A 27,834-nucleotide genomic window follows, 5' to 3' on the forward strand; every position below is an offset into this window, starting at 1 on the left:
GGCCAGGTGCCTGACTGAAGTGCTGTTTACTATTGGGATTCCTATCATAAGTTTTGGTGTTGTTTTTTTTTTTTCCATCATAAACAGTTTACCAGTTGAGATTTCCTGTAAATTGCGTCAATGGAAAATAAGTTTTTGATTTGATATGTGCTTTTTTTGTTGTAGACTATAATCAGCATCATGTTTCTGTCAAACAATGGAACAGTGGCTGTTTATCTGTTTCCAAATCTCAGTTGGTGTCAAGAACATCCGATCAGCTGTCAGAAGGAAGAAAGAAAAGACACCTAAGTGAGACAGCAGTAGGTAAGAGAAGTGCAAGAAGACACTAACTCTTTTAAAATATGTACTGTATAAATGCGTTTGTAACCACTGGGCTTTGAGAATTAATTTTGTCTCCAAAAAGGATACTCTTACGAAACTTGGGACACCATGAAAATAATTTGCTATTTTAAAGTATAGTAATCCTCTTTCTTCTTGAGTATATATTACAACAGGACAAGCTTCTGTATTTTATTTTTGGAGCACTCTTAAAGGAAACTGCTTAGCAGTCCAACTGTGTTTTTCTAATACTGGGTTATTCTTAATGTGAAAGGGGTTTTTTTATAGTAGTCAGTGAAACAGACTGAATTGCAAAGTTGTCTGTCAAATCATGTGCCCAACAAAACATTTACTATTCCTGGCGTGTTTGGTCCACTGTTTCATTTGTTGTGTACTGTCATTTCTGGTTCTGGATTCCTTCCAGACTGTTAAGAGGACTTGTGGCTAGCCACTGCTTATTCTGTTTTCACTCCTGTTATCATTATATTTTAAGCCATTGAATCTTTACTTCAGCACTTGGTAAATTAATAGGAAGTGCCCTCAAAGTTCTGTAGAATAATGTCATAAATTAGGGATAAAAAATTCAGTGTACCATTGAAGGATAAATGGCATCTTACCCTCTCCAGGCTGTTAGAATGTGAAGTGTAACAGATCTTGTTACTGATTCATTTACGTGACTTTTGGAAAACTTTTGGCAAATTCGCTCACAAGACATTTGAAGACAATAAATCACTGAGCAAGAGAAGAAACTATTAAACTAAAAAGAATTAAAAGGTCTAAATGATCAGCTAACATTGCAAAAAAATAAACTTCTGATGCATATCCAGCTAAAACTGCTAATGTAGTCTTACAGTATGAGGTGGAAATATGGGAATTACTGCAGAGATGATTTAATAAAAAATTACGATCTATGATTAAAAAAACCCCACCCAAACCCACAATACAAAACCCCAAACCAAACCCACCCAGTTCATGAGAAAATTACGGGAGAGTTACTCAGATCAACAATTGGAGGTACTTGGGAGCTCTAGTAAGAGGGCAGACTGCTTCCTATAAACCTTTTGAAGTTACAGTTAGTCTTCTGCCAATAGCATTTAGTTTTTTTAGGTAATGGAACAAAAAAAGCTATCTGTTATTACAAGGATCATAGTTTCCCAATGCCAGAAAACTGTTCTGTGATGTATTCTCGAATAGCAGCACAAATTGTAGCTTATTAGTGCTATGGGTGTAGTACTACATATTTATTCCTAATTTGGACTCTGTATAGGAGAAATTATCCATGGGGAAGATCAGCCTAATGAACAAGGCAAAAAATAAAAGCTGTGTGCCAGGGAGTTGCAGAGCTGCCTGGGAGATGAGAGTTCATGTCCTTGACCCAGCCTGTGAAATACAGTCTTTAGAATCAGTCTCACCTCTTTTTCCACGTTGGAATACACTGATTCTTTTTATTAGTTGGTATTAAATTTGAGTTCTCCTTTCTTAATGGAAATTAAGGCAGAAGGAAGGCAGAACAGGTGGTTAGATTCTGAATCCCCCTAAATGCTGCTTACAGTGGGACTGAATGGGAGTAAACAATAATTACAGTTTGTCTGGAGCAGTGGACCACAACTAAAAGAAACCACTATTGGTTTGGAAATCTAAGCTAATTTTGTTCATTACCCTTGCTGCCAGTTTTATCATTTATTGAGGAAGAAACTGTCAGTAAGGGCTCAGAGAACTGGTGAGATGCACCCCAGATAGGGAAGTGCTGCTAGGGAACAGGGGAAAGCATTCCTCTGTCTGATTGCATTTGCTGTGTGTATGTGTATGGCAGATCCTGAAAAAATAATCAGGATTTGCCCATGTGAAGGTGGTTTCATGAGGAGAAATCCTTTGTAGAAGGAGAGGGATGAGTTTTGTAGTAACAACAATGACAGGATAAGCAGCAAGTGTTTATTTAGATGGCTTTTTTTAGTATCTAGTAAATTGTGAGTGGTTCACTGTGGGGTTCTAGAAATGACTTTACAATTACTGTATGGAGAAATTCTGCACTCTGATGGACAACAGCCAGTATGTATGTTTTTATTGCTGTTTTTGTGACAGGCGAAAGTAACACTCGGTTTGAGACGTTCTCCTTTCAACATGGAGAGCCAGAACCCCACAGCAGTTTTGCTGCTGCGACCAGTGTCAGCACGATGTCTCGGCCCACTCACAGCTCTTCTTCACAGGTAAACCAAAAATGCACCACTGTCTCAACTGAAATCTCAAAAGGGAATTGTGCAAATTGATAATCCAAAGCCACACACCTTTCACAGCTAATTTAATTACAGCACTGAGCATTTTTACAGTAAATCCATCAACTAATGGATTCCAGATTGAGTATGTGGTGTTTCTAAAACAGATACTTACTTGTGAAAGAGTTCTGCAGATCATACTGGAGTGTAAGTTTGGTTTATTGGCATTGTGCCTTTTTTTTTCCCCAAATTTCATTAAATACACTGTGTTTTATGTTCCCAGTTTTACACATGGGCTCTTATGACCCTTTTTTCTTGGTGCAGCTACATAAAATGGCCTCATGGTGCAAATACAGTCACAAAATTTATTAATTCTCAGTTTCACCAGTTAAAACACTTTGTACAGAACTGTAGGCAAAGCCTCTGGTATATAACTTTGATGAGGAACAGCAGAGCTCTGGTTCAGTGAAATCTCTGCAGAAACAGTCTGTTTTATCCGAATTCATGGCGAATTTCACAATAATATTCAGATTTCAATTCCATGGTTTTGCTAAACTTAGTGGTATACTGGTGCTCTGTAAGTTGTCATGTTTTAATGCAGAGTGGAGTTTAAATGTGTGTCCCCTACGTAGTTTTGACAAGTCATACTCCTCCTTTTTTTCCCTTGAGCCAACCATCATCAAAGAACACCTAAATGGGCATTTTAGGATAGTCTGTTTCCATTAAAGCTCAGTTAAAAATGGAGAACTTGTAATATGGAATGTATCATGATTTAAAACTAAATTTTCTCTCTCTTTTGGAGTTCTTAATTATATCACACTGAAGAACCACTTGGGTTACAGGTTAGTAGATGACAGAAGATCATCTTTGTAGACTGCACACCATGAAGAAGGTGTCATTAACTTCACAGTTCTCCTAAGTACTCAGAATTAACTGTACCTGAAATCAAGGAAGAGAAACTCATGTTGATTTCAGTAAAAGTTAGACTAGCAAGAAGTAAACCTCAGAAATGAGACAGTTCTAAGATTTATTGAGATTGCATTGAAGGGAGGGAGATGTTGCAAGTCATTAAGCCGCTAAAAAATGTGTTGAAGTTACAGACTTTCTCCTTGTGAAGTTCTGATGTTTCTCAGCTAATGTGTACTTCCTGTGATTTGAGCTGACTCATCCCCTCTTGTATTGATTGTATTATTCAGCATAACTCCAGGAGGCGGTTGAGAAGTGAGAGCTCCTATGACATAGACAACATTGTTATTCCCATGTCGCTGGTGGCACCATCCAAGTTGGAGAAACTACAGTACAAAGAAATCCTTACCCCAAGGTTTGCTCACGACCTCTTTAATTGCAAAGATAGCAAAACAAACGTGAGAATTTTGACAAAAATATAATTAACATGGAGCATGGAGTTAGAAAATGTTATAATTCAAGGATGGTCTCTTCATGTGCTTGAGGCTTTTTTATCTGTGCACTTCAGTTTGTGTGGCTGAAGTGGTGGGAAGACTGGACAGCTGATAGCACATGGAAAATAGTCTGATATACACAGGGAGGTGGCAGATGCACAGACGGGCTAAAAACAGAAGTGGGTTTATATCATCTGAATTATAGTGATACTCATGGCCTTAAATGTGCCATAAAGCTGACCGACTCTGAATGGTTATTTGGAGGTTGCTGTCTTTTTTGTGTGTTCCTAAGAAAATAGTTTGCTGTTTCCAGTGAATTAAACAAAATGGATTTAGCATATATTTTTTAAATTCAGACATTCTGATACAGTAGAATAAACTTATTTTTTTCCATACAGTGTAAGCCTATAATCCCTCATTCTAGAGACATTTTGTTTGTTTGTTTCAGAAAAAGAACATGAGGTAATTGATCTCCAATGCTATAATTCAGTGGCTTACTAGCAAATTCCCTGAAATTGGCTAAATGCACTTGTTCTGTATTTTAAATCTCTAATATGTAATTGCTTTTATATTGCCTTTAAAGCTAAAAATATCATTAAGACTCTGTTGGGTAGCTTAAAGACTGTGTTGGGAAAAGGAAATGTTAGATACTGAGTTGTGAAAGGAAAATTTAAATTTCAGGCATTTTTTATCAGCACCTTAAATTTGTGAAATTATTTTATTTGAAGGAAATTCTGAAGCACAAGCAGTGGTGAAAAAGGATTAACTAACAATATACTTTAGAAACAAAAGAGTCATCTCTACTGCTGAAATAATGAAACAGTATTTAGGTAAATTAATTTGATTTTCCTTGTCTCATTTCTAGCTGGAGAGTTGTTGAACTTCAACCTTTAGAAAAATCACATACAGATGAAGAAGAGGTAGGCTGTATTTTAATTAAACCACCAGTTTTTATTTAAGCTAGATATAATATATAATTGGGATAATTGGTACATACTTTGTGAAATCACTGACTTCATGCAAATCCCGGTAAGTTTCAAGTTTCAGAAATAAAGTATTAAGTATCAGATTGTGAAAATTTGCCTGTCCCTTGCTGCTGCACAGTCAGCAGGCCCAAAGGGTCCCTTGGGTCCAGCCTTTGCCTTCCCTGCTCCTGAGCACTGTCATGCTGGCTCATCCAGTGTCTGTCTCCTCGGGGCTACCTGTGCTATAATGCTGTTCTTTTCTCTCATCCTCTCCCTCCGTGGCCAGTTCCCATGGCATGTTGCTCTTCAGATAGTAATTAGGCATCCTGCCTATAGGTCCAACAAGTTTATTCAGTTTTCTTCTCAGTGTTTGTTTTCCTGCAACCCTTCTGTTGGGAGGAAACTTTTCTGCTTTGTCAGGAACAACATAACCTTCAGTAGTTCCCACCTGCCTTTTGAGCTAAGTTTGCACATCATGCGGTACTGTTGCTTCCTCCAGACATAAGAATCTGCTTTTTCTTCAGGGAATGTCCATGGACTTTGCAGCTGAGGGTCTCTTTCTTCCCTAATCAGGGGTTTGAGGCATTTTGTAACCTTAGGGTGAACATACCAGCAGGTCTGGTCTCTAGGCTGGTTTTTTGTCCTTCCAATCTTTTTGTAGCTCCTTTTCCAGAAACCTGCCAGTTTTGCTGTCCTTTAAGCATCTCTAATCTCCCTCCAGTCTCTGCCACTATCACCAGCTGTAACTGTAGAACTTTGTGCTCTCATCCACAGTATCTGTTCTTGAGCTCCTATTTCAGAGAATCTCTACAACTGGGGTAGAAAATACACTCTGCACAAAGGCATTAGCTTCCTGACAGTTTTGCTAAGTCTGTAGCTTCCTGCTCCATGGAAATGAACCTCTAGGAGAGCATCATGGCCTCAGTTCCTTACCTGGTGTAGTTGCACTTATTGGCAGCATGCTCTTTGGTTGGAAGGAAGAGAAAAGCTTACTCTGTCCCCACCTTTTCCAATGCAGTTGAGAAATTCTTGTGAAACCTGGTGGTCAGATTTATGTCACCTCCACCCACTGACTTTTGGGCTGCTACCTCCTCAGCCAGCAGGAAACATGCCCGATCTTCCTTTGTACTGAGAAGGTCAAGTTACATGCACAGGAGAACTCTCCTGCAAGGATATTTAATTAAACCATTCAGAGAATAACTAATAAGGCAGCAAGGGCACACTGTCCCTTGAGCATCTACTGTTCATTACTCTCTCTTTGTTCTGGTATCTGGTGGAATGAGGGATGGAATAATTTCAACACCAGTTTGCCTTCAGGGCTTCCAGGGACTTGCTTGGAGGAGTCAGTGGGTTTCTTGTTTAGATTTCATATCCCACAGAGATGACTTGTCTTGTGCTTTAAGTGTATTTTGCTGAAGGGACTTCAAGGTGTCTCTCTGAAGCTCATGGGCCAATCACTCATTTAGGAGCCCTCCCAGTACATTTGTGTTTGACATGACTCATTGATCTAGTATGATTCATCTTCTGGCCAGGAAATAACTTGAGTTAACAATAAAGCAGCTTTGCCTCCTGCTGTGGCCCACTGTATCTGTATTGTTTGTGCTACTGGGTAGAATTAGAAGGGACAAGAGAAAAATGCTACAGATATTGTTCGGCCGATTTCCCCCTTTCTTTTGGGATCATGCTAATTGGTTTGGATGTTTTTCAGAGTACTGAGAAAAGGTGATTGATCATAATTCTTCCACTTCCTTTGCTTTAGCTTTGAGCCGAGTTACATTTGTTGCCGTGTAAGCTTGTGAAAAGACACAGGGAAACAGCACCATTACCTGTTTGCATTTTCTGCACTCACGCTCCTGACATGCTTGAAACTGCTCCTTGTGCTGAAGTAGGTCATTCATGCAGGAAAAGGGAAGGCAAAATCTACTCTCTGCTTTTATATAAAATACTCTTTTTCTTTATTTTACTGCATAGTAGCCTGTGGTGGCATTATATAATAGATTCTTTTCTGGCTATCTTCTGCATAGCTAAATTGAAAACTTCTGGAGTTGCCCTTGTGTCAAGCAGCAGTCAGGGATTTCTGCCACTGGATAACTTTTTTTTCCTTCCTCTTTCTCTTCTCTCTCTTTTTTATTTAAAGGCTTTCAGTGCAACAACCCCTATCCATGCAACAGACTTGCACTCAGTTTCCATGAGTTACAAAAAAATTTGTCATTTTCCACAGGAGCCACACTTCCAAGGATGGAAACTGAGCACTTTCTGGGAACCAAGCCTATTCACCATATTTGAGTATAAAAAGCCTTTATTTGAGTATAAAAAGCTTACCTTCTTTGGGTGCATTTTTGTTTCTGGAAATTTAGGCTTACAAGGATAAAATTGGCAATGCAAAAGTTAATCAGTATACTATCTGTGTCTGCTCTATTACTTGCTCTAAAAATACTTAAGTTTCTGGAAATAGAGCATTTGAGTTTCCTGGTTTGCATGTGTGAATTTGCAGTCTGTTATTGCTTTAATGCATGGGAGGGTGTGGCACGAGTCTTCCTGTTTTATTTTGGTTTTAATTTGTTTTATCCAGGTTAAAATTCTGGAAAGGCACAGTTGTAACATTCAAGTTTATTTTGTAGTTGTTTGAGTAACGACAAATACTTTGGAATAATTCTGTGTGCAGTTAGTTTTGCGTAAGTGTTTTCGTGGCCTATGACTCAGTGTTCCCTGTGGAGCCAAAGAGTGAAACAGATTTTTGTTGTTTTGAGAACAGAATATTTCAGAAATATTCCTGCTGCTATTCAACATTAATGCACAGTGTCTTGTAGTGCAATGGGGGGATCCAAACCATAGTTTGCTTTAAGTCTTTTTCTTTGAGTGAAATCATTAGACATGTCTCACAAACAGGCCTTCCCCATTGCCTTTTGTCTTAACATCACTGCCAGATCCATCCACTGAGGACTGGCACTTCTTTTTTTCCCTTTTCAAACTAACCTTAGTGGGGAAAAATATCCCAAATTTCTCATGTTACAGCAACTTTAAATTAACCTAAAGTTGGTAAAGTACATAAAGCATTACAAAGCTGGGGAGGGGCAGAGGCTGTACTGAACCAAGCAGAGACCTTTTACTCTGATGTCATGAGACTTTTATCCATAGAATAAAGAAAAATTTTTAAATAAGAATATGTAGTCTTCAATGGGACAATGTAGAACTCTTTTTAAACAAACAAGTAGTTTAATCTGCTATCACTAGCTATGAAAGGAACAGTAAGGCTTATTTCTGTATTTTTCAAAACTCTTCACTTAAAAAAGGAATATGGACTTGGATTTTTGAAAGGAAGCTTGTTAAAAATGAAGTTTCTTCCCAGGATGAAAAGTTTTGGCAATTTGCAAAGAAAATTATTTTCCAAGTCTTGAGTTTTTCTTTCAAAATTATCTTTTGTTTCCACTTCAAAGGAAATCTGAGCACACAGAAAAATCCCTAATTTTCCCTGAGGGGTAACACTTTTGTAGTTCATAAAATTCTCACTTTCACGCTATACATCATTGACCTTGGAAAGACAAAATGTGAACTGAGATGCAGCCTGGTTCTGATGCCATCCAAGTGACAGAGCTGGTGAATTCCAGAGAGAGGAGGAAACCCACTAAGTTGACTTGCATGAAAGGAAACCAGCAGCTAACAATGTGGTTTGTGTTTAACATAAATAAATAAAAGCAATGAGGAGCCTTCAGCAAGGCATCATGAGATGGCCAAACAAAGCAGGCCTGTTTGTCTGAAGCGTCCTGTTGAGTGCTGAGGAGGAGCTGGGCAGCCAGAGTTTTACCAGCAGGTCCTGAAGCTGATTCTTGTTGCACTGAAGGCTTTTGGATGCTTTTCATTCATTGTAATGCTTTGCTGTTGTACCCATAATGGCAGTGAACTACCTCTGGGCTGAGAGCTGTCCAGAGGGGAGCACTGCAGCTGCCAGTGTCACCTGTGGCACTATGGCACTACCTGGCACTGCAGTGAGGACTGTGCATTCAGTTCTGTGTTTTGTCAGGCTCAATCAGAAGATAAATAGTGTTACTTGTATAAGACCACTGAGGATTTTCCTTTATAGAAAAAAAATCAGTTTATTTTCCATGGTCCCCCACTTATTAGTATAATTCTTGTCCAGGACTGATCTGGCTATGCAGCTTCACAGCTCCCATGGACAGGAATTGTTCTTTCCTAGAATTTCTCTGCTTTTGAGTTGGGAGTGGCTGACATAAAATCCATGGCTGCAGCACTCGTATGCTCTTGCCAACCTCAGCTTTTTAGCTGAACTTTGAATGGTTTGGAGCCCTTTGAAATAACTGTGAGTTGTGCTGAAGGGGTCCAGCCAAGAGCTCGCCTTTCCATCAGGGGAGTGAGGGGGAAGGGCAGAAGGGCAGCAAAGTGCTCCTCGCCCAGCCCTGGCCAAGGAACAGACTTCCTGGTGTGCTGCCAGCAGAGAAACAAAGGTGGCAGTGAAGGTCTGGTGCAATAACTGCATATTTTACCTGAAAAGCTGGCTCTTGTTTGACTACGAGCAGGTAAAGTACTTGTGTTAGGGCTGGTTTAAGCTGTACTGGGGTCATGCAAACCATTGGCTAAGAAATAGTCTCTTCAAAGCAGAAGCCATTTTCTGCTTGGTTTTGTAGCAGGAATGCGGCACCTCAGGTTTGCTGAGTTTCTCTCTGTGGAGTTTTCGAAGTCCTTGGTGATCTCAGAGCTATTTCTCAGTGCTTAAAGAGCACCTGGCGAGTCCTGCTGCCTCCCAGCCTCCTCCTGAAACAGTGTCTGGAAACTCCTGGAATTTTTGCTTGTCTTTATTATGTGCTTTTAACACTGCCTTGATTTGCAAATGAATACATGTCCTCTTAATTTTCTGCCTCTCACCATAGAGAAAAATGTGTTAGTTCCATGGGGGGGTATAATTTCTATATCCATTCAGATTAACCTCAGACATATAAAGAAATAAAGGTGCAAGTGACAGCATCCCATATACCAGAGCTCTCGTGAGCTGAACACGGTTTTGGGTGTGCCTTTATACTGCAAGCATGCATTGTGTTGCGTCCTCTTGTTCAGTGAACAGACCTTTGCAGAATTACATATAATACTGGCTGGCTTTGTTTCTAGTGATGTTTATGATGAGTGCAGCAGCTCTCCCTGTGTCTTGTTACAGGCAGAAGATCTGTCCGACGAAGCTTTTTCCTTGCGTCACACCAAGTATGAAGAAAGAGAGCGCGCGAGATGGTCGCTGTGGGAGCAGAGCCGCTGGCCCAGGAGGAACAGCAGGCAGGTGTACTGGCTTTGATAAGAGCCTTCCTATTGAACCTGGTCGGGGTTGTTGGTGCAGCAGTGTCACAAATGCTGTCACAGAGAAGTTTGAAAACGAGGGCGCTCTTCGTTAATTAACTCATCAGGGACAGTGCCAGGTATGTTTGGCTTTGTGGCTGGAAAGGGAAGGCAGTGCTGAGACATGCATACTTTAAGAAATTCGGCATGTCAGTGACCTGGTATTAGTGAACAAATAGCTTACTCCCTCACTGAAGACAGAGCTCTGGTAGCTGATGCCACTCCCAGTTATTAGGACTTCAGCCACACAAGAGTAACATGAGCCCTTCTTCACTCACCTGACTCAGATGAAAGTCCACTGCGTTCAGACATTATCGAAGGGGTCCTGGAGTGTGCCAGGGACCTTACGCTTTAAAAAGTCATTGTGTGAATGGTTCATTCTCTCAGGTTTGCCATCTGGTGCAGAACTCAACAGAATTAAATATAACCACTAAAAGTCTTTCAAAAAGTAGTGTATATCAGAGTGAATATCATAGAGCTGTATCTGCAGTTTGGCACTGGGAAGATGATTCCCACAAATCACTTCAGAATCTGAAGCATCCTGTAAATGCTGACATTTTCTGCTTTTTGTCATAGGCTTGTGTCTACTCTTGGATGAAAGTGAACCATGACACTAGGAATAAATATGCAAAGATAGCTTTCTTTAATGCAGGAGAAAAGTAGAGCTAAACCATCTTAAGGAATTCTATTTTAAGCAATTTTGAACATAAAAAGACCCCAACTTTAGAAAGTATATTGAAAAATAAAAAGTTCTGTATGTACCTTAATTTTGAAACTATGAACTTCTTGGCGAAATCTTAGTGCTACTTGAATTCAGAAGTAAAACTGCTCATTGATGTGAGCAAGGTCAGGCTTACACCTGGCATTTCAGATGCGTGCCACTGTTTTATATCTAGTACAAATTTGTATTAAAGGCAAGGTCAAAATTTTTAATCCTGTTTAATTCTTGATTGCTTTGGAGTTGAGTCCAGAGCAGAGGAGAGAAGGGGGAGCCCAAGGACCTGCTGCTGCCTCTCAAGTTGCATTGGCCCAGACTGCTGACGGTGCAGTTTGGAGACTGCAGGCTCCGGCACATGATGCTGTGTTCTCCCAAGTGGAAGGAGCCCACGGCTCACTGACTTCTCTTGTCCAAAATCACAGTTCTGGTGAGCGTGTGGAGCAAGGCACAGGAGTGACCAGCCACCAGCTGTCTGCAGACAGGGTGTGCCTGTCCCAGCCCTGTTTTGTCCACTTAGCTCCTCCACACAGTGCTCCCACTTTGGCTCCAGACAAGAGGGTTGTCAAGAACCACATATGTTTTCATCTGCTCTTTTGATTTAAACAAGCAGTAGGTAGCATGTATGGAGAAACTGACCAGTTTGAAAAGAAGACCTGAACTGTTCCTGGCAATGTGAGAGGACAGGGAGTAGTTCTTAAGACTCATTTCTTTATCCTGCACTAGATCTTACAGCAAAAATGCCGACGGCCGACACAGCCAAGACCAGTGTGCTGCTGACCCTGCTCCCGACCCGACTTTGGAAGCCCACAGCTCTGTGTGTTCAGGGATGGCACCACTCTGCAGGGAGGGCCAGGATGCGAAGGTGGGTGCTTCCAATAGCTTCCAGGTCTGGACAGGTCAGTGATGACTCTCCCTACCATAAAACAAAGAACCTGAACATACTCCCGTCTCACTGATCAGAAACTTGGGCTGTCACCCCAGTGTATGTGCACTGAACGTAGTGCTGCTGTTTAGAACAAGATTGCTGTGCTTTTTAAATCAACCCCAAGATCTGTCAACAGGTAATAATTTCATTGCTCATTACACAGGGCATATGTTTTTAAGGCAAATATGGCAGGACTGGGTTCAGGCTGGATCTTTTTTCAGGGATGTTGGTGAGGGTTCCAGACAGGCCTGATGGTTATAGGGTCAGGTATCCTGATGGGTCTGGCACTGTGGAAAAGAGCTTCCCTCTTCCTGTACTATGCCTATTCAATGGTAGCTCTGTTAATAGTTCAAACCCTTATGTAGCCAGCTTACATTGCCAGCTGGTGCCTAGGAGTGTTGTATTCTTTATCTGAAGAGCCCTGCAAACATTGTAAAGAAAGACACTCATTTGTAACTTGATAGCAGATCATTCTGCACAGAGCTAATCAGTTCAGACTCAACTAAAATCCCTTTTTACCCTCTTTCCCTTTTTTTCCATCCTCACTCCTACGCTTCTGCTTCCTTTCAGTCTGGGCTGTGGGAACTTCGAGTTTTTCCACTAAAAGATGAAGAGGTAGAAGCTTTACTATGCCAAGATCAAGTAACAAATGAGGCTGAAATGTCAAGTGCAGATTTCCCCAGCAACTCTCCCTGCGCTCTGGGCACACCCACTGCTTTGCCAGACAATGGCCATCCACCAAGAAAACAATCTACCCAAGAGTCAGAAGACTGCAAAAACATTTGCCTGGGAAGCAACAGTACAAGTAAACAAAGGTGACAGGGAATAATGTGGTTCATTAAGAAAGCCAATTAAGGTGGAGAAAAGTGTAAGGTAAAATCTCTCTCATTCACACAGCATATGACAGCACAATTCAAAACCTTTGTGTTAGCTGCATATAATATATTTTCTTTCTTGCTTTGTAACAGGCAGGATAAATCCCAAAGACAACACTTTCTTCTTCCTGAACCCCAAGAGAAAGTAATTATTTCAAGCTGGAAGTCTAATATTCCCAGTGTCGCGAGTGGGCACACATAAATTGCTGGCACCATTCACTGTCTGTTGTCATATTGTCACATTTGTCAATAATCATCCTTTTCTGTTTTGTTTGTTTTCAAATGCATTTCTGGTTCTAGTGGACTCTGGTGCAGCAGGAGATGCTGCCTACCTTAGCCAACAACTTAAATTGAACACAGAAAAACTACTTGAAAATAGAGGGGATAAGCAATAGCCTCAGATTACTTTCCTCTGTGGCATGACCATGGGGCAAAAACCTGTCTCTCTAACTGCACGTGTAAGGTGATGGTAGGTGAGAACCAGCAGTTCCAAGCAGGTCATGTGGAAGTCTTGCATCTGGCTTAAAATCTGTACTCAGCTCTGAGTAGTGATGGGGCATGTTTCATATCTATGTCCTCAAGCAATAAGGTAGAAATAGCTCACTGTTTTTCCATAGTCAATGTATCTGCTACCCAGAAAGTAGGGTCTCTGCTTTGGGCGTGTGGGGAGGGAGAGAGAGAGGAGGAAAGGTGTTGAGTCAAATCAGTGATGCAGCTCTTGGAAGACTGTGGTTTGGGTCATCTTATTTCTTAGTCCTTCAGCAGCTAATGAGGCTCATAATACTTTGCTTTAATATGTTTAAAGTCTTGTTACAATTTCTGTATAGTGCCTTGTAAGAGTCTCATAAGTATGCCAACATTTGGTGACTAGCTGGAAAGGAAAAGATGATTGATGTCTAGAAGACCAATAAAAAAAAAAGCCCCAAAGCTTTCCACTGTGATTCTGGATAAATTTTTCATTTCCCAGCACACTCACAGTGAGGAAACAAAGGCAAGCTGTTTAAACTTGCATCTAAATAGCATAGTTTGGAATGTATCTGCAATCCCAAGAGGTATTAACAAAGATTACACATTGAATGTAGGTATAATCCATCAACAGGATGTTTTTCTGTGTAGGACAGTTGAAGACAGTTTAATAGGAGTCTGTGTTTTTATGCAGTTTTCTTCCACGTGTAATATCTGGAATGGCACTGGACAGATGACCCAGTTTTAGTGTCCATTTTTTTTTTTTGGTCAAAATGACAGCAAATATACATACACTGGGTATCTGCAAACAGTTCAGTAAAGTTTCAATGCTACAACCTATTGCTACATTGTAGTTTATTGCACATTCTGATTATTTTTTTAAACACTTTTTTAACACTGGTTTGTCTTAAACTTGAATCTTGCCTCAGTGTCTGATACAATAATCTTTGATGCAAGGTTGGTTTTTTAATTAAAAGTTATTTCTATATATGTTGTATATAGTCTGAATTTGATGGCTTTTTAGAAGTGAAGTAGCAGCAGCAGTGCTTCCTCTTGGCACAGAGCCCTGCTTGGCCCACAGATGGCTTTGCAAACCCACTGTAGCTTTGCTGTGGTACTGAGGCTGTGCTGGTGCTGTGGGGCCAAGAGCCCCCTCAGCACCTCAGTACTAAGCTGGATTTTGCCCTCTCTCTTGCCCTGCATGAGCATCTGCTGCTGGGAAAAGGTTTCTGAAAGGTACGTGTCTCAGATGCTTTGCAGGTCTTTTCCATACCTTTATCCATTCATTAGGAATGATACCTTCCACACCTTTATCCTTCATCGAACCAGCTCTCACCCAGCTTTGTTGTAAGGTCAGGGCTCCCTGTGCTGTCTGATCCCTGAGGCAGTAGGAAGAGTTCCTGCACTTCAAGAAATGGGACACAGCAAGTAAACCAGCCAGCCAGCTGCCCTCCATGTCCTGAAGGTGCTGCAGGAAATGGAAATGCAATCTAGTATGTTAAGGGAAGGAGAGAGAGGAGGGTGTTTTTCTGGATTGGAGGGTGGGAAGGGTGTTAAAAAGGGGGCAAAAAAGAGGTAAAACCCCCCCATAGGATAAGAGCTGGATTCCTGTTTGGTCAGCCTGGGGACCTGTAGAGTGTCCTTACGCTGGTGGCTCAGATCCTGGCTGCCAAACCTTCGTGTGGCTGCTGGGTCATTCCAAGTGAGGGCTAAAGCAGCTGCTGCCTGAGCACTGCACAGCTAGAGCACGGTGCCAGAGCCATTCCTCCTGCTCACAGTGCCACCATGGGCCTGCCCCACACGGTGGTGGCATGCAGGGCTCTGCCATCAGGTGTGCAGCACGTGCATGTCCTGGCAAGAGCCATTGGGGAGGGTGGCCAGGAACAGGCTGTATTTGCTTTCCCCCAGCACTTGTCCACCTGGAGGTCCCTCCCTCTGGCAGGGGAAGGTGGGCAATGCTGTGTGCACATGGCAGGTGAGATACTTTTCGGGAAGCCTTAGGCCGTGCTCCTCACCTGCGGCACCTCTACTCATCTGCCACCTTGCAGCAGACCTATGCTCTGCCCTCTCTGTCTCCACTGTGTCTCTGCTCCAGCCAGGAGCAAATTCAGGGAAGCACCTGATTTTTCAGTAGCCCCATTTCACTACTGGGACAGGGTTAGAAAACTTTCTTAATTCAGCGTGGTCCCAGGACCAGCCCCTCTTCATTTTCTTTCCATATGCTGTATGCAGCTGGAATCAGCACTGGTATAGTGGTTTATTGCCTGCAGCCCTTTTTCAAGCAGAACTGGGCTCCTACCTCCAGACAGCTGAGTTTTACCTGAATGCTGGTGTTGTGAGGAAGCTGCTGGTGGTGGTGGGAGTGGGCTGAGAGCTCAGGGCCAGGCTCATCCTTGAAGCCACAAAATGTGTAGGAACTCCCTTCTTGTTTTCTTTCCTTTTCAAAGTTTTAAACAGAAAAAAACAGAAACAAAACCCAACCTGTTTGTCTTCGGCTGTTAAGCTATCAAAACAGCTGTCGGTGCTGCTCCCAGTGCTGTGGCTGAAGGTGTTACAGAGGCTGACTGTGAAATACCAGCTTAAATATAATGCAGGAAGCCCCTCCCAAGCAAGAAAGGGGGGGTGCACAAAGGCATTTCCCCTGTGCTTAATTTACCATGTGCCATTGAGATTTTTTATTAAGGCCGCTTACGTTCTGCTCCCTGCTGCTCTGAGGGTTTAAATGCTTCATCTCTGCATCCAGGACCTTAATGGAATGTAAGTACAAATACAAACTACTTGACCCTATTAAAATTACACCCAGTGTGTGTCTCCTGCAGTGTTTTATCTTGCCCAGGGCTGTGGGTGTACCCTCTGCAGGATGTGTCCAAGCCCAGCCTGACTTGGCTCTGTCAGAGTTGCTTTCATCCTGTTTCCCAGTACAGACAGACCTGTGCTGTCAGACCCCCCTGGACTGCTCTAGACCATGTGCCTCAATGCCACCAGGCTGTGCTCTCCCTTAACACAGCTCTGCAACCTCATGGGCCTGGGGTTTATTTGGCCCCATGGAGACCATGCAAGCAGCTTTTGCTGGGTTTTCATGTGGGCACTCGGTTCCAGTCCCTGGGGCTGTGACAGGCCCTCCTGAGAACAGGAGGGCAGGCCTGAACAGACCCAAACAGATTACTTCTGTAAATGTACAGAGGAAAGAAACTTGAAACAGATTTAAAAATTAAAGGACATTCAAGAATCATTCATTATTGTTTTTCCATGAATGTGGTCACTAACAGCTTTAACCTGAGATGTGTAAAAGCTGCTGCAGCAGGAGCCAGCTGCATAAACCCATCTAGGTGGGACTCAGAAGCAATTAAGTAATTATACCCTGTATGTATAATGTGTCTCTCCCACAAGACTCCTAACCTGAGAGTCAAGGCAAGTGCAAACTGCCAGCTTTAAAACAATGACAAAGACATGGCTACAACCTGTGAAAGCATATCACAAGTTCCACAAAACCTAGTACCATCAATTAACTAGCACAACTTGGGTGTTCCCCCCACATTATTTAGGATAAAAAGCAGAAATACTTTGATTACGCTTTCAATCCAGTTTACACTCAACTGCAGGAAGCCAGGATAGTACAGCTGTTGTTCTACTGCTTTCAACAGCATGAAAAGCCAGACTCCACATCCTGAACTAGCATTTTCGTAGCTGGTGGGTGCTCAGCCTGCATTTTACCTACCAGAGCTGTGACTGTTTGTCCATGCACGTACATTAAACTCAATGCTGGTTCTTTCTAGAAGCACAGCTAAGCTGCTCTTACACACCCAATAGGCCTTGGACTTGCCTTTCCTAGCCAAGCCTGCTTTTGGCAAGCCTCTTCTGAAAGATCACTCAGTGCAGTACGTCCAGACAACTCTGCTAGTTCCCAAATGGGGTTGCAAGTGGAAACAGGAAGCAACATTTGTTCACCTGAGCCACAATTAACCACACAGGAAAAAGATGCAGTTCAGCCATTTGAGACACTTGTCCAGACTGTTTGAACTAGCCCTCACTCCTCAAGAAGGGCAGTGGCCCTTGCTGTGGGGCACCTTGCAGGCTCTGGGCTCAGGAGAAGGGGTGTACCAGCTCCAGCACTGCCCTCAGCAGCTGCCAGGTGACACCTGCCCAGCTTTGCTACGAGGACAACACACCTGACTTTGGGCCTGTGGAAATGGGAGCCTCCTGGCCTGGGCCCCTGGGGGAGCAGACTGCAACCCTTCCGTAATTACAACTTAAAGGGAAAAATACCACGCAGAAAACCACAAAATATTAAAGAGTCAACAATCCTAAGTGGAGCTATGGGAGCCAGGTCTATGTAAAAATGGCCTGCTCAGGTCTTCCTCTGGTGTGTTGCAGCTCTCCTTTCCTGTGCCCAGACAGGCCAGTCTGTGAAGTGGGCACAGAACTATGTGGTTCCACAAGGTTTTTTATGGAGCCATCTCCAGACATTTCAACCTACATATCACTTCAGCAGTATCAGTTCTGTAGGTCACTACCTTAATGGTTTACTCAGGCACATAAACCAAGGAAGCTGTGGGACAAGAGAAAGGTTTTTAACTACCTGAACTGTTTTAAAGCAATGTTCTTCCACGGAAACTCATTGCTTCCTGGAATTTCAGACACTGCTGTCTTAACTGGCTATTTGAAAGCTAAATGAGAAGATATAGAAGATATTCCCCACTTTGTGACCTGGTAAAGATGCTGCACTGACTTGTTCGATAAAGGCAAAGCACAAGGATATTTCTGGCATCAGTGGGATTTTTTTTTTTTGCTCTCTTATGACTGCATTTTCCCCAAACTTAGTTCCAAACCCAGTCATTTGTGACAGTCAGCTTAAAGGAGACTTACCGCACCAAGGAAGGGGCGTTTTAATGCAGTAGTGGAAAAGTTTTGTAGGAATGCACAGATCAAATGACAAAATACAGACACAGCAGAAGGCAGTTTGATTAAGAGTCTTCCACAAGACAGATCGCTTGTGGCAATGCTACACTCTTCTAGCAAGCAAAAAACTGACTGTAAGTCAATCCAGTCAGCATTAGAGCTTGTGCTATAAAATTAGCATCCACAGAATCAAGAGACAGGCTCAAACCATTGCATTTCCAACCCTGAAAGACAGGCACAACATTTCCCACTGCTGCTTGCTTCATCGCAGTGAAGGAATGACTCCTCTGTTCAGCATCAACAAGCTTCTGTGATTAGTGTTCATCCAGCCCTCCCTTGCACACGAGAAACAAGGGTTCTCCTGCATGCCCAGAGCCTTCTTGAACACAGCTTGGGCAGGTCTCATCGATCCAGACTGCGCTTCTGAGCTGCTTCTGAACACACATTCCTGAGCAGATTGATCACAGACCTCGGGTCTGCGCTCTTCATAATAGCACTGCCAGACACAATCATATTGGCACCTGCCTGAAAGACATGGGACACCCATTCAATGGAACAGGCTTACAGTTTTCCTGTTGTAAAGCACTTAAGGAGGTACTGAATTCTGGGCTAGTGGTAAACAAGCGCTACTTCTGGGACACAGGTGACATACCTCCAACTACAACACCCAATTAGGTTTAGAAAAGACAGCTCTTCCCCCCTCTTTCTCCATCATTGCTCCTATTTACCTGAACACACAAGAAACAAACAACTTCTCTAGCTTAGGGGAGGCTTCAGTAGCCACTATTAAGAAAAGGCAAAAGATTAGACCCCAAGTAGATTTTTATATTAGGTGCCTAAGTGTGTTCCCTCTGAAAACTTTTAACAGCCAAAATTCCTCCAAAGCTTCATTTTCTTTGAGCTGATCAAGTGTCTTAGCATAGTGACTGAGAATGGTACTCTGCTGCGACCTCTTACCTCTGCACACTTATGGATAGTGTCAGGCCCTACTCCTCCATCCACTTCTATATCCAAGGAGGGGAACTGTGTCCTCAGCCACTGAACCTGGGGAACCACATAAAAAGGTGGGCACTGAGATCCACACTGAGCTACCACCATCTCATGCAGTTTCTTACGCATCTAGACAAGGTTTATTTACTTCACCACTACACTCCATACTGTTAGTTAGCTTTTAGCTCAATAAATAAGGAAAGAGAAACGTAGTTTACCTTTGGCATCATGTCTTCCATAAATTTTTGCCCTCCAAATCCAGGTTCTACTGTCATCACCAAAGCCATGTCTATCTGATTGGCCCAAGGTGCCAAGTGTTCAACTGTAGTACCAGGCTTGATGGCCAAGCCAACCTGTGGGGATGTAAGAAAAATCCAAGTGCACCTTAGGATGATGGCAAGGCTGGCCTGAGCTCAGTACAGACTCCTAGAAAAGTAACTGTGTGTCTGTCTAAGCTCTGGAAGAACAAGCTGGTTTAGGTAAAGATTCCCGATTCTCTTCACTGAGACTGAAGACTGACTTCATGCACTGAGTGTTAGGGCTGCAAGTGCCAATGTCTGACCACCTGAAATGGCAACAGTTAGTTTTTCATAGAATCATGGAATCAGAATAGCCTGAGCTGGAAGGGACCCACAAGGATCACTGAGTCCAAATCCTGGCCCTGCACAGGACAGCCCCAACAATCCCACCATATGCCTGAGAACATCGTCCAAGTGCTCCCTGAGCTCTGGCAGACTTGGGGCCATAACCACGTCCCCAGAGAGCCTATTCCACTGCCCAAACACCCCCTGGATGAAGAAACTTTTGCTAATATCCAACTTACACTTCCCCCGACATAGAACCTGCCAGCAAGGTGGCTGCTCATTACGCGGAGCGCAGACCGTGCTCCCCTCACCTTCATCCCATTCTCTCGAATGTCCTTTATCAGCGCCCCGGGATTGTCCGTCGCTTCTAGATGGAAGGTGTACTGGTTCGCGCCAGCGACCGCCATGGGCTTAACCCACTGCTCCGGCCTGGCCACCATCATGTGCATGTCTGGAAGAGGGGAGCGAGCGGGGAGCTGGGGCCGGGTCCCGCTGCCGAAGGGGCAGCGCCCCGCAGCCCCCGGCCCTTACCGAAGAAGGGCTCCTGGCCCAGCTGCTTGCGCAGGCTCTCCACGACAGGGTGGCCGAAGGTGATGTTCGGGACGAAGTGTCTTGGGGCCGAAGAGAGAGACGCGGCCGCCCGCAGGTTACCCCGGGCGGCCGGGTGGGGCGGGCGGACCGGCCCGCCCCCCGCGCCCCCGTCCCGTCCCGCCCGCCCCCGGCGTTACCCGTCCATTACATCCAGGTGCAGGTAGTCAGCCCCGCAGTCCAGCATGCGGCTGCACTCGGCGCCCAGCGCCGCCAGGTCGCTGTTGAGGATGGACGGCCCGATCCTGCACCCTGACGCCATCACTGCGGCCGCGGCTGCTGCCGGGACGGGGGGCGGGCCGGGCGGGCGGGGGCAGGGGCGGGGCGGCGCCTCCGCCATCTCGGGGCCGCGGCTCCGCCCGCGCTGAGGGACACAAATGGCGCCGCAGGGGGCGGGTCGAGCGGCTTCGGCCCCTCCCGACCGCGACCCGCGGGCCCAGACCGAGGGGAGCAATGATAACGACCCTGGTCTGAGTGGTTTACAGTTCCCAGGGAAGTGTATTTCGTCAGCCCCAAAGACAGTTCCAGCCCCACGCTGGAACAGGGGAGGGCAGAGACCTTTCCAGGGGCACCCCCTGCGCCAGCACCGGGAGCAGACGGGTAAATTTTAACAAATGCTGTCGGTATCCTGGAACAAAACCGCCTTTCAGAGAGAAAGAGAGAGAGACCGCCCGTGTTGCGCAAGAGGCTCAAACACAGAACTCTGTCCTTTGCCGTCACTCCTTTGTATTTAGCCCTCGGGGCAACGTTTGCATAAAATGCTGAGGCAGCGGGACCGACCGACACACGGACAAGACAGGCACAGCCGGACATTGCTGAACACGACATGCGCTTAAGGCCTCTAACACTATGTAAAGCAGCATCGTTTGTCTTCACAGAGGAAATACACCAGCTCTGGTACAGAGAGACGGAAGGAAAGCACAAACCAGCAAGAGTACTTTGTATGCACCTCATCAGGACAGCATAAAGGGCAACCGATATGACAGTAAAACATGAGAAATCAGGCTAATGGGCCTGCGTGTCTGTGCCATCTCTCAGCAGCCATCCCACAAAACCAAAGCCAGTTGTCCGGCCACCTGGATAAAACTAAATTACAGATTATGTCATTTATAAGCTGCATTGATTTCTAGCAGGGTAGACATTAAAAATAGGCATTTTAGTCCTTGCTATGGCTTACTACTGTGGATCCACCAGAGACAATGGAAACTTGAAACAGTTATTACATACACTGAATTAAATGAAGCAAATCACAGTAATTTTGTCATTTCTAAAATAGAGTACTGTGGTGAGGCCTCTACTTTTCATTAATGAAGATCCTTCCTTCTCATTTTCAGCAGGAAAGGTCGCGCCATAAAGTGCACCATGAATTCTCTGTGTGTTGTGTCTCAGCTCACATTTGAAGCTCTCCTCCCTGTGACTGCCAGTGACCCAGCCTACCTTGGGACTTGAAAGTGAAGCTGTGTTTTTCCTCATTTGTGCGTCACTGTTAATAATAACATTTATCCTCTGAAGTTCAGCAATTCTTGGAGTGACCTCCGAGCTAGGAGCTAATCCAAAGCAGTCTCCTACAGGTACCTGGTGTTGGCTCCAGTGCACTGAGGAGATAAGAAGCAGTACAGCATGTTTTGGTCAGCAGAGGAAGCAGTTTGTTGCTCAGGACATACAACAGGGCACTGCCAACCTCCACCCAACCACCTCTCTTAGAAAACCAGGTACCCTTTGGAGCTGCATTGGTGCACCACCTGTACATTATATATCCCCATATATATTGGGATATATATGCTGCACTATAAAAATAGTTGCTTTTTCATCCCTGCTTTTCCCAAGAGGGCTGAGAGCCTCCATCTCTCACCAGTGCAGTGGCAGCAGAGCATGCTAAGCACCTCAGAGAAAGATGGCCTTTGCTCTCTTCAGAGGTTTAATGCAGGCGAGTTCAGTCTTCAGACTGGTGTGCACAGCTCCTGTCAAATCTGAGCCTTTGGCAAATGCCAGGCAGTGCAGCCTGAGGCTCCACGGGCTTCCACAGGCTGAAACCTGCTGCCAGGTGCGTGGTTAATGTTCAAAGCCACAGTAAAGTGCAGCGAGGCAGCTCTTTGTGTGGCTGTGTTTTAACAGCTACTTCAGAGTTGTTAAGGAGAGATGCAAGTCCTTTCTTTGGAAATGGCTGGCAGGATATCGTTTCCCTCCTAAGGCCGTTTTATCACGTGTGTGTCCAAATGACAAGCCTTCAGGAGCCAAACTGGTAATTAGCGTGTTTGAGATACTCTCAGGATGATCCAAAACATTTTCCTCTGCACAGTAATGCCACAATTATAAACCCCAGTTCTTCTAATGTGAACTGAAAAAGGCAGTGTACGATTCCCAAAGCAGAGGGTAACTTTGGGCATTGCTGATGATTTCATGGTTTGTTTCACAGCTGTTTGCACTTTGCCTGTCAGTAGCCAATGGCTAAATTCACATTTCAGTATAATTCCATGATGCTGCAGCAGAGCCCATAACTCAGCTGATCCCCCTCGGGATCTTCCCCTTCTGTAAATGTTACATACACATATTTAACACTTGCATCCATGATCATTATATACATAAAATGTAGCCTTTTTAAATACAATCTCAACATGCCAAAAATAGATTCTTTCATCAAGTTTTCTGCCCTGGAATAGCCATCTTTCGTTTACAATGTATATATATATATATTTATATTTATATTTTTATATATAGGAACATGAAAATACCATATATAAATATTTACTTAAAATCCTTCTATCTAAGTACATCCAAGAGCATCAGTGGAGCAGTTGCTTGGGACCATACAGTTTCTTGGGGTTCTTTTTAAGCTGTCGAGATGAATTGCTCAGTACATTTAAGCAGGACAGTGTGGGCTGCAGATCACTCAGCCCCTGCCCATCTGTATCTGTGCACAGCACGTGCATTCCTGCTTATGGAATGTACTGTATTCGGTTTTACAGAGCAAATATTTTTGTAGCACAAAGGCAATATCTTACAGACTGGGACGAAACTAACAGACAAGAGTAAGCCGAACTGAAGCCTGCAGGGCCAACAGAAAGGAGCAAAAAAAAAAGAGTCTAATTGCTTCCTAGTGCTTATCGTCGCTCTGCAAGTTAGAAACAATGGTCCCAAGCTTGTGAAAATCAAGCTTTAGATTGGTCCTGTCAGTGTTTTCACTGTCAGTACCAAGGTGTAAGAGCCTTGGATTCAGCTGCTATATAGCCCCCCTCTCAAAAACACTACAAAAATAAATATTGGGCACAATCACAGAAGAGGCTTTTCTGTCTCACACAGTCCAACAGCCTGTTACCCACGAGGCTGCTGCTCACAGTACACGGCTGCCAGATCAAGGCTCTGTGGACCACATTTGCCTACACACCCCTACCCTCAGAATTCAGTACAAATTCTCTTATCTCGTGGTCTTGCCCTGAACTGAAACAGATTTCACAAACAGAGACTTGCCAGTCTACAGCAATCTACTGATAGCCATTTTCTGATAATAAGGATAATAAAGTGCTCTTGGTTTTAATTAATTACTAGTCAGCAGTGAATTCTAAGGAGAAGGTGCACTTTCTCTTCCTCCTCCCACTATGGCACTTCCCCAGGAGTTAAACATGAGATTCATCCAGATCGATGTCCGTCTCCCCGAGCTCCACGTGTGTGAAGCTGAAGTGAGTGGCCAGCAAGGGGTTCTCCATCCCGTTGTCCTCACTGATGTGAAGGACAGTGTCCCCGTGCTGCAGCAAGCTGGTGGTCTCGAGGCCAGCATAGTCCTCGGTGTCAGAGAGCTGGGTGGGTGGGGTGCTCTGTGCTGCTGTTGGCCGGGACTCCAGGCCCTCCTCTTTTTCCTTCTCCTTCTCAGCAGAGAGTGCCTCGCTCTGCAACTGAGGAGAGCTGGTGGTCAGGCAGAGAGAAAGTGGGAGGGAGGGGGCAAAAAAAGCAAAGGAACATCTATAAAATATTTTCTCGTACAGAAATAGATTTTACCATAAAGGGCCAGGTATTTGCAGATTATAAACCCATTAAAATTATACCCCTGACAATGATATAGTTTTTCTGGTGAATCAAATTTGCAGAAATTATCAGAAAAGTTATCTGATTTCATTCATCAACACTTCCTTATTTCATCTGTTTTAACTTATGGCTTCAAACCGAGAGTAGGTTTAGATTAGATATTAGAAAAAAATTCTCCCCTGTGAGGGTGGTGAGACCTTGGCACAGGTTGCCCAAAGTTGTGGATGCCTCATCCCTGGAAGTGTTCAGGGCCAGGTTTGATGGGGCTTGGGGCAGCTTGGTCTAGTGGAAGGTGTCCCTGCCCATCACAGGGGGCTGGAATGAGATGATCTTCCAATCCAAACCCTTCTGAGATTCATTCTGTGATTCTGAAGATAGAGGTCTTTCTTTTGTTCATGATGAAGGACACAGCCCCAAAAGATATCTGGGCATATAGAAGTGATCTCAATGTCACTGGGGTGTTGAAGGGATGACTAGAATTGTCCCTGCACTGTCCTCAGTGGTGTCCAACAGAGAAAAATGTTAGACAAGCAATTCCTTTTTGCAATGTGATGCTTTTGCTAAAACAGTCCTGAGGCTTTTGAAGGAGTCCTTCCCTAAGGAGGCATCTCTCAGGGAATAACCTGCAAAACCTATTGAGGAAAGCTTGCACTGGTGAGCAGGTCCAGAAGGACCTGTGATGGAAAAGGAAGATGCAGGAAATATATCTGCAAATTAGGAATAGTTGCACAGATCTAGAAGGGAATGGCTTTCAGAAGCAGGGGGTGGGACAGCAAACAGCCACTCAGGAGAGTTTGCTGCCGTCCCTCTCCTTCCAGCTTTCATTACAGGGCTGTAACCAGGTGACCCGGGTGGAGCAGGGGGGACAGAGCCACACCACAAACCTCTCAGTCACAGTACCTGGCCGGTGGCCTGGTTGTGGAGATCAGCGACAACGATGGCAGGGGAGGAGGTGAGCATGGGCTTGCTGAGGGGCTCCTGCTTGCTGGTCACTGGGGGGCTGCTGTGGCCACAGCCCACCTGCTGGGCCACCAGAGCCAGAGTGTCCCCAGGGCAGGCGGGGGGAGCCTCGGGCGGGGCCTCAGTGAACGTCACCGACCGCTTCTGCTCCGCTGAAGGGAACAGAGCCCAGAGGATCGAGGGTTAACGTTTGGGAAGAAAAACACAACAAGCAAAGACAAGAGATAACCCCTGTTGTTTTTACAATTAAGACAGGATTCACGGTTCATTCCATCTTTATAACCTGTCTAATTGATATCTAATCTGAAAGCCTTTTACCCTGGACTTTTTCTACAGACACAGAAAGAGTCAGGGATCTCCTGAGGTCTGGCCAGCACACCTGTCTTTGCCATGGCTTGGTGAGACAATACCACCCATAAAAACTTGCCATCCCAGAAGAATATACTGAGTTTAATTCCCATGTGAGTTAAGCATTTCTGCCCTCAAGTAAAAAAGGAAAACTGTCATGCAAATATATAGGGGAATTGCCTGAGATTTTGCAGGAAATCTGAGAAAAAAGGTGTAGCTGATAGACCCCCATTCCTGCAGACTAAGTCCAATATCCAGCATTAACAGAAGAGCACAGGGTGAAGACAGCTAGACTAAAAACCTAACAGTAAACCTGATATCCCTGCTCCTGCTCTTAATTACTTGGGGTTAACTTTTATGTTTCAAACATCCCCAGCAGTGCTGTTGCCCCAGAACACTCCTCCTGAGCTGTTAGAAACCCAGAAAGTTCACAAGCGACCTTGGCTCTTCCAGATGTTTCCTCCAAAGCTCACTGTTCATTTCAGATGGTACAGAATACAGCCACCTGCTCTGCTTGGCAGTGCTGACTGCTGGAAATGTACAGCATGGAGTGGCACAGTCCTACATTCATTTCCATGTACAATCCTTAAAGCTCTGAACATCTAAGCTTGTGAATGATGGGACATCCTTCTTTCTACTGCTCTCAAAAGCAGCTTCAAAACTTGCACATCTAGAGGTTTTGGACAAGGCATCCTGACAGAATACCTGCCCCCTAAATTCTCCACAACTCTTGGAGACAAGATAATCGTCCATGTCCATTGTCCATGTCCTCTTTCACCTTGAAAATCACTGGAGAAACCATCAAAGTGTTTTGAGGGGGTGATTTTCTGATAAGGAATCTACTCATTAGGAAAAAGGATAAAACTGCTAGGACTTCACTTTAATATAGGCCACTAACAACCTTCAAGTTAAAGCAACAGCACAGCACTTTCTAGTTTCCATGTGAAGTGCTGGTTCTGGGAGTGCAGCACTGCCCTACCGCAGGGTTTAGGCTTTGGCTGGATGCTCCGCCGCGTGGTGGAGAGTCGCGCTCCGGGACGGCTCCGAGGCTCCGTCTGAGTTTTCTGACGGGACAGCAGTGGCCGGCGAAGCTAAATGTTGGGAGAGAGAGTTAGCTGATGTATGCTCACATACTGCACAGCTGCTCCTCTGAAAGGAGAACGTATCATCATCGTCTGTTCCTTTAGAATGTCCGTTCACTCAACTTTGAACAGATACATGTTTTAAGGGTTCCGTGGCTCAGACATCTCCTTCATATGAACCTCTGGGGTTTGTGCCTTTTCAGTTTTAACACTGAAAGTAATGCAATGCAGGCTGTGTGACCGTCATTTAATAATAATAATTTTTAAAAAAGGCTGCAGAGGACAAGATTGAGGAATTTAAAACAATTTAAATCCCTCCCCTCTTAAGGATTTGTCCAACGTCACAGCTAGAACTTGTGCTCCAGTTCCTGCTGACTTAAGGGACTGTACTCGTATAACACAAATTAGGTAGAAGGGGCGTGTCACATCCACAAAACATGTCCAAACAGTCACATCCACAAATGGTGTCCAAACAGACACAGACAAGAAAAGCCAACCCAAATGAGACAGCATTTCTGTGTTCTCACCTGCCGCAGGCCTCTCTTCCGCCCCAAGGGCTGCTGCAGAAGAAGGTTCTGCTGTCCTGGCTCACTCTGCACACTTGCCACCCTGTTAGATGTTGACAGCATTAGGCCAAGCTCACAAGCACCCTGTATAACTAGGAAGTGTCCTGGCAACTGGGACTAAAATAAATAAATAGGTCGACCAACCACTAATGGCACAGTCACTTCAAAGAGCAGTACTGTCTTTGAAGGATGGGGGGGACGTGTCTGTTAGGTTGTGGCTTCCAGGGCTTAGGAAAGGGTGGGAAGTGGAGTCATGGCATTCAGGACTTGGCCACGCACAGGTAGCATCCAAATATAAATAACTGCAGATTTCAGTTTTCAGTCATTGATTGATGCATCCTATTGAGCAGCACTCACTTCTCTGCATCCTTTGCCACATCAGTGAAGGCAAGAACATCAGCTTCCTAGCTCAAAAGTCTTCTTGTTTGCTTTTCCTTTTTTCAAGGACAATGTTGTAAAAGCTAATTTTTTTTTCCTCCCAAATAGACTCCATGGCCTCATCACAATTTCGTCATCTGGTTTTAATTTCAATTTAAGTCAACAAACAAAAAACAAACACAAAGTGACAAAGGATCCAT

General features: G+C 44.3%; 3 protein-coding genes across 30 annotated transcripts in view; 1 reads left to right on the forward strand and 2 right to left on the reverse strand.

Annotated features, from left to right (window-relative positions):
• The window catches only part of KANSL1L (KAT8 regulatory NSL complex subunit 1 like), a 59,653-nt gene extending 45,650 nt beyond the window's left edge, over nt 1–14,003 (forward strand). For 12 of the 14 annotated variants that reach the window (XM_051787738.1, XM_051787728.1, XM_051787736.1 and 9 more), the window contains 7 exons: nt 166–303; nt 2,401–2,525; nt 3,728–3,852; nt 4,797–4,851; nt 10,064–10,176; nt 11,678–11,816; nt 12,450–14,003. In XM_051787738.1, the coding sequence (XP_051643698.1) occupies nt 166–303; nt 2,401–2,525; nt 3,728–3,852; nt 4,797–4,851; nt 10,064–10,176; nt 11,678–11,816; nt 12,450–12,698 (944 nt within the window). In that variant the 3' untranslated portion in view covers nt 12,699–14,003. Of the gene's footprint in view, nt 1–165; nt 304–2,400; nt 2,526–3,727; nt 3,853–4,796; nt 4,852–10,063; nt 10,317–11,677; nt 11,817–12,449 lie in introns of those variants that run through there. The other 2 variants (XR_007904576.1, XR_007904577.1) reach the window with 2 other exon arrangements.
• A 4,067-nt stretch (nt 14,004–18,070) lies between these two features.
• On the reverse strand, nt 18,071–20,584 carry RPE (ribulose-5-phosphate-3-epimerase). Its single transcript, XM_051787739.1, has 6 exons — nt 20,421–20,584; nt 20,224–20,303; nt 20,004–20,143; nt 19,327–19,461; nt 19,076–19,162; nt 18,071–18,643 (listed from the first exon to the last, which is right to left on the reverse strand). The coding sequence occupies exons 1-6, from the start codon at nt 20,540–20,542 to the stop codon at nt 18,521–18,523; spliced, it is 687 nt and encodes a 228-aa protein (XP_051643699.1). The 5' UTR covers nt 20,543–20,584; the 3' UTR covers nt 18,071–18,520.
• A 452-nt stretch (nt 20,585–21,036) lies between these two features.
• UNC80 (unc-80 homolog, NALCN channel complex subunit) overlaps nt 21,037–27,834 on the reverse strand; it is a 119,576-nt gene continuing 112,778 nt past the window's right edge. For 14 of the 15 annotated variants that reach the window (XM_051787725.1, XM_051787723.1, XM_051787712.1 and 11 more), the window contains 4 exons: nt 27,218–27,299; nt 26,588–26,699; nt 25,201–25,412; nt 21,037–24,170 (listed from right to left, as the gene is read on the reverse strand). In XM_051787725.1, coding sequence (XP_051643685.1) covers nt 23,895–24,170; nt 25,201–25,412; nt 26,588–26,699; nt 27,218–27,299 — 682 coding nt within the window. In that variant the 3' untranslated portion in view covers nt 21,037–23,894. Of the gene's footprint in view, nt 24,181–25,200; nt 25,413–26,587; nt 26,700–27,217; nt 27,300–27,834 lie in introns of all 15 variants that reach the window. The other variant, XM_051787719.1, reaches the window with a different exon arrangement.

Source organism: Manacus candei, unplaced genomic scaffold (genome assembly GCF_025592945.1).
Source record: "Manacus candei isolate 608988 ecotype Guabito, Panama unplaced genomic scaffold, ASM2559294v1 h1tg000023l, whole genome shotgun sequence".
NCBI lineage: Eukaryota > Metazoa > Chordata > Aves > Passeriformes > Pipridae > Manacus > Manacus candei.

Coding starts and splice junctions, on each gene's coding strand:
- RPE (XM_051787739.1), bottom strand. CDS start 20,542: ATGGCGTCAGGGTGCAGGATCGGGCCGTCCATCCTCAACAGCGACCTG. Junction 20,144..20,223: donor GGGCCAGGAGCCCTTCTTCG/GTAAGGGCCGGG, acceptor CCCCTCTTCCAG/ACATGCACATGATGGTGGCC. Junction 19,462..20,003: donor TTCGAGAGAATGGGATGAAG/GTGAGGGGAGCA, acceptor ACATCCCCACAG/GTTGGCTTGGCCATCAAGCC.